Here is a 6,326-nt window from a genome sequence, read left to right as displayed (position 1 = left end):
GATACCACTACTAATAACGAAGGGGTGGGAGATGGAATGTGACTTCCGGTCCAAACCAAATTAGAAATGGCAACAGTGGAATCAAATGACAATTCTCGCATTTGACTGCATATTTAAAATACAAATAACACATAAAAAAAACAAAAATGTAATTCAACGTAAAGTTTTGGATTTTGTGCATATAATAATAATAATAATAATAATAATAATAATAATAATAATAATAATAATAATAATAATAAATTTCTAAGCACCTTTCAAAACTCTCAAGGACACTTTACAGTCACGGGATTTTTTTGTGCGGGTGAGCAGCTGCACTTTTGGAAAATACCCACACTATCGGTAAAAATCCATAGTCGATGTAAATTAAAAAGACACCCACCCAAAAATGTCATAAATAAATAAATTACATGTGGTTTGTATAGTTATAAATCAATCACACGTGAGTGGTGATATTATTATTATTATTTTTTTTTTTAATTTTTATTTTGCAGAATGTCGGATCATTCTGTGTATGAAAAGTGAAATGAGTCAATATATTTCAGGACGAGTGATTAAGTGTCAATAGAGGGAGCTGTTTACACGAAGAAAAGACCAAACCAGAATACGGTACTGTATACCGTGGCGTAGAGGGCTCAGTGTTACTGTATATTTGATTGGTTTTCTGAATAATGTCAGGATATGGAAATAGTCTAATCACGTGACTTTCTCTTGTTTCATTGTTTTACACCTGCTTGTATTTTTCCCCCTTTTTTTCATAGAGAGGTCACCGACTGAGCGATGAAGCACTGGTCTGGCCCTTGTCTATAAATATACAATGCAGCAACTCCTTGGCTGTGTGTCAATGGAGGTGACAGGTTGAATCAGGGGTGGGGACGCTTTAGTTCAACAAAACATGGAAACCTTTCAGCACCCTCTTGCTTGCATGCTGACCGCCAAAAACAGGAAGCGCTTACCTGCGTTGGATAGAAGTCAAAGGAAATCAATGTTTGGAAGCACAAAAGGTAAATACGGCTTGAGATAATTTAACATAACAGAATATTGTCAACTACATGCATACAGTGAGAAAGTTGAGAACTGTTTAGAGTAGAAGCGATGTTGCAAGAAAGAGTAAAACTTGCCAACATTCCAATCATCATCACCTGTATAAACAGTTCCAGTCTCGATTCTTTCCACTCTATTGGCTGGAAACAGTAATCATCAAAATCACTGAAGACCTCCTTATGGCAACTTTTTTTGGAACCCCTCAGCATCCTTACTCCACTTCACCTGACTGTGCCCTTTGACCCCATTGAACACACCATCCTTCTCATCCCATTCTCTTCCACTGACATCACTCAAACTTTGTTGATCTGGTTCTCATTTTACCTCTTCGGGCACACTCGGTTCATCCAATTCAAATCTGTCAAACCAATCCCCTCCTCTATCACTTTAGGTGTGCTCCATGGCTCTGTCCTGGGACCCCTTTGTCTTCGTCATCCACCTTCTACCCCTCGGGATGTACCTCGGGATGTACATCAATCTACTTACGACATTCACCAATGAGGAGACTGTGCTGAGCGGTTGCGCCTTCTCGGCAGCACGATACGCCAGCACCGTTTTTGATTGGGAGGAATGTCGGTGCAATTTGACTGTCATCGCTGGACAGCTCGAGGGCAATTGTGCGTTTTTGCGCCTGTAATGGCCAGCATTTTCTCAGCCCTGCTTGAGTAGCTCGCAATGAGAAGAAAGGAGCGTCAGCGCAGAGCGCCGATGCATATGTGGAACTGTTGCGGCTTGGAATTGAAGCGGATTTACGTGGGACAGGAGGTGTGAGACAATGTCTTTTTGTCAATGGATGCTACAACTTTGTGTTTGCTTTCAAAAGTTAGCTTGTAGCAGACACGTACATTCCACGATGACGTCTCTGATCCACTGGTGAAAAGGACGCTTTGATCCTCTCTTTCATCTATAACTGCTTCATGTAACAAAGAGGGTGCAGAAAGTACTGACGATTGAATAGATGTCTCTGTCCTTTGTGTTGTGTCACATTCTTTGTTTTTTCTGTTTTGTTTTTGACTTCAAGATGGCACCGCATGAGTGGCTGCCTTTACAGCAGCTCCTGTATTTTGTTTTTTCGACTTTTTCCTTTCCTTTACACTTACTTTCATCACTTTGCTGCTGTGAAATGTAAATGTCTCAATTGTGAGACGAATAAAGGCTAATCTAATCTAATCTATCCAGGTGTCAATTGAAAAGTTCCTTTAAAGTAAATCATGCACATGACTTTCTCCTTTCTCTTTATTCTTACCACCTGATGCCCACCCATGGATTTGACCACATACTTCATTTTGACTCACTTCTGTTCTGGAGGCGAGCGGTGAAATTTATTGCTGTTATGGGCGATGGAGAGGATGAAGATGGTAGTGTTGTCGCTTCTCTGGCATTATGGGATTATGTTGCTGTTGTTGTGCCCATTGTTCTCTTGCCTCTCTCCTGGTCTTCAACCCCTCTTTTCCTGTTTTCTCTCTTATCTATTCTACCCTCAGAGCTTGGGTTGTGCTTGACATTTCTTCCTTCCAAAAAAAGTTCTGTATGCCTTCGTTGCCAAGTGTGTAAAGGGTTGAGCTGGTTTTCTTATGCACAAATCTATTCTTAAAGTATGATGACAGTTGTCTCTTACCTGTTCAATAATGTTTAAAATGCATTCAGACATGTTAGTAGTTTATCTCTCTTTCATTTTCTATCTTTGCAAAACCTAATATCTCAGATGGGAAAAAAACACATTAGAAGATGTTTTTATTTTTGAAATAGAAGAATGGGTGCCACACACTATTTTATTGCAGCTCGCATCATGGCCGTTGGAACCAAGCACAAGCCTCAAAGTGTCTAAAATATTTCACCAGATTAATTTTACATTTCATTAATTGACTGTTGTCCTAATTTTATACTTACAAGAAAATTTGAGACTTGTATTTGAAGATTTTTTTTATGGGGGGGGGGATTGAGGGGGTGGTCTGGTTTTACGATGTAATGGCATCACACACATGTAGGAAAAACCATTATAAGTGCTATCGTTGAAATTGTAGTTTGACAATAAGAAAACTACTATCAATACAACCGAGTGAAGAGGTTCACAAAGACAAAACAAAAAAAGGAGTCATCATTCTTTTTCTGGAATGGGTGTGTCATACTATTTAAAATCGGGATTCCACCACTATTGTGTTGATTGATTCGCAGAGCACAATGCATGCTTATGGTGTGACTCATGCACACATGTGAAGTCTTTGTGTTTTATCGCATGCAAAAAGACAGAAAAGCAGAGAGGTGTTTTCTCTTCCTCTTCCTCTGCTTTGAAAGAGAAGCAGCGGGAGATGCAAAGGCACAAAAATGACTTTTTTTTTGTATTCCGCCACATTAATTATTGTTAATTATATATAATTATATTACTGTTAATTATATACTCCATTTGATCCTCTGTTTTGATTTTATTTAGATTTTTTTCATAAATAAATGTATCTGTGTTCATCTGAGCACACTCGGTGTAAATGGCTTAACAGGATGTAAAAATGGCAACATGCGGAAAATGAGATACAATGCAAAACAAAGAAGAGGGGAAAAAAACATTTTATTCGCAATGATTCCAGTGGATCTTCTCTATGCAGTGATTGACAAGATTATTGCTTGAAATACTGTAATGTAATGTATCAAAATACATTTTATCAGTATATATTTTTTAATTTATTACATAAAATAATGTGGTAATAATTTTGCAAATAGAAATATTAAATATATCTCACCTAAATCAATTTGTTATTACGTTATGGCTGTTATCGATGAGAAGGTTTCTTCAGCCGTCATCTGTACAAAAGTGAAGGTTTCGGACGTTTCGCCTCCTATCCAGGAGACTTCGTCAGCGAACTAAAGTCTGACTGGTCGTATCGGCCCCATTTATATATCCCTAATGTCCAGACCTAGTGGTGCCGGACACAGCTATGATAGGTCCCTACTCTCAGGTTGGGGGGGGCGCGGGACCCCCCCCTGTGGCCCCACTGATTGTTCCTACATTCCTGACTAACGATTGGCCTATTACCCCCACTCCCCCCGGTATCACCTCATCAGCATAACGACCCTCATCAGCATTGCGAAAGTTGCCTAACCTGTTTTGCCTGAGCAGGCTATTGTATGAACGATCCAAATTGAACCTCACACCACCAGACCGGTTTAATGAAGGATTTTGTTGTTTTATAAGAATCGCCTCTTTTACCCCCCTTTCAAACCATCAATTTGATGGTGGTGTGAGGTTCAATTTGGATCGTTCATACAATAGCCTGCTCAGGCAAAACAGGTTAGGCAACTTTCGCAATGCTGATGAGGGTCGTTATGCTGATGAGGTGATACCGGGGGGAGTGGGGGTAATAGGCCAATCGTTAGTCAGGAATGTAGGAACAATCAGTGGGGCCACAGGGGGGGGGTCCCGCGCCCCCCCCAACCTGAGAGTAGGGACCTATCATAGCTGTGTCCGGCACCACTAGGTCTGGACATTAGGGATATATAAATGGGGCCGATACGACCAGTCAGACTTTAGTTCGCTGACGAAGTCTCCTGGATAGGAGGCGAAACGTCCGAAACCTTCACTTTTGTACAGATGACGGCTGAAGAAACCTTCTCATCGATGGACCACTCCTGTACGACTGAGAGCTTACACAGACGTATGGCTGTTATACCTTACTAATTATGCTTCTTTAAATATTAGAGGTATGATGTAGCTTTTTATGTATTCGTGAATGTTAACAGTACAGCGGTTATTATTTGAGGAACTATGGTTTCCATATCGCCATTGACTTTTTGTTGTAAAATGTTTTAATGTTGCAAATACCTGAGAGCAAATCTAAAACGTTTTATGTACTATATACACACGATGTAATCTTCACAGCTTTCATTGCTACTGTTTATAATGCACTCTTCATTCATTGCTCACACACACTATTCACCCAAAAATATATATGCATATATTATTATTCAGGTTTCGGAGGATTTCAGGATGAACCCAAAACCTACAAAAAAAGGCTGTTTTTTTTTTTTTTTTGAGCTAACACTGAGCTAAAGATGAAAATTGAAAACAGGTTTTTGGGCTGTGAAGATTTATCAACATTACTTTTATGCTTTTCTGTCACTCTCCCAATTTCTATGAATCTATTTTCTAAGCACTGGACAGAAATGCACAAAAAAAGTGTTGAAAAGGCCAAATCAAGTTCACCTGAAAAGATTACATTTTAGGTTCATCTTGAAATCTAAGCAAAAACCTGCAAAATCTGAATCCATTGCTCATTCTTTTTGATCCTCCTTCGCTTTTTTCTCTTTATCAGGAAGCAAGGTCGATTGCCTGCCAATATCTGTATATGATCTGCTCTTTGTCACATTCTCAAGGTCCTCCTCCATCTCAGACTCATCAACGTTGTCACCTGACTCTTTGTGACTTCTCTCTGCCGCCTCGTAACGAGATGCAGACTCGAGCCGTTTCCAGGTTGCATGCAAGCATTCGTCTAAAGCTGGAGACACCCGGCCTCTCACCTCCACACCACCTGAGGTCTCCTGTGGATCCTGGTCGGGACTGTACTGACTGTGTCTGTACAAACTTTCTTCATCCTCTTCCTGGCAAGAACTACCAGGCACGCTTTCGCCATCCGACTGTGGCTGATGAAAACCCGGGAGGCCTGGGGGCTTCTGGGAAAGATCAAATGGCTCTTTTGGGTTGAACCGGCCCAGGAGGCTCATGGGGGATGTAAGGCAGAAGCGTCCCCGCTGTCGAAACACTGGAATAACAGAATGAAGCTGTTAAAAATACAGATGGACCGACCCAAAAAGTTAAATACAACCAAACTGTACTTAGACGGTGATTGTTTGGAATACTACAAGAGGGAGCTTGTGTAGTTCATGATGACAGATTATAAACATAATTTAACATGATGGATGGGGATATAGGTGCTTACTTACATCTTTCATCCAGTCCTCTGTCCATGACACCATGCTTCACCTTCATGTGTCTGGTGAGATTCCCCTTCAACGTGAATTTGCTGGGGCAGTAGAGGCACTTAAAGGGTTTGCTGTCGGAGTGGAGATGCATGTGGCCCATGAGGTTGTGCATCCTGTTGAACTCCTTGCCGCAGAGCTGAAAGGCAAACAGATAAACAGCAATTTTACATTTTTCTCTCCCATCTATTACAGAACTTTAGGTGACAGGGGTGGGGGGTTGATTGGAGTTTAGATTGGTCGCCAGCCATAGGCGACCATTCACACCCACCTATATTCATAACTACACGCATATAATTTCCTTTGCATTGACA

General features: G+C 40.7%; 1 protein-coding gene across 1 annotated transcript in view; it reads right to left on the bottom strand.

Annotated features, from left to right (window-relative positions):
• Positions 1–4,673: 4,673 nt before the first annotated feature.
• Positions 4,674–6,326, bottom strand: part of znf366 (zinc finger protein 366) — a 19,382-nt gene continuing 17,729 nt past the window's right edge. Inside the window, exons 8-9 of the mRNA XM_088993899.1 lie at positions 5,977–6,151; positions 4,674–5,795 (exon numbers count right to left, since the gene is read on the bottom strand). Coding sequence (XP_088850025.1) covers positions 5,308–5,795; positions 5,977–6,151 — 663 coding nt within the window. The 3' untranslated portion in view covers positions 4,674–5,307. The remainder of the gene's footprint in view (positions 5,796–5,976; positions 6,152–6,326) is intronic.

This window comes from Hippocampus bargibanti, linkage group LG04 (assembly GCF_051943395.1).
Source record: "Hippocampus bargibanti isolate YZ-2025 linkage group LG04, ASM5194339v1, whole genome shotgun sequence".
NCBI lineage: Eukaryota > Metazoa > Chordata > Actinopteri > Syngnathiformes > Syngnathidae > Hippocampus > Hippocampus bargibanti.
The sequence above is the reverse complement of the archived record's forward strand: the minus strand, read 5'-3'. Positions and strand labels throughout refer to the sequence as shown.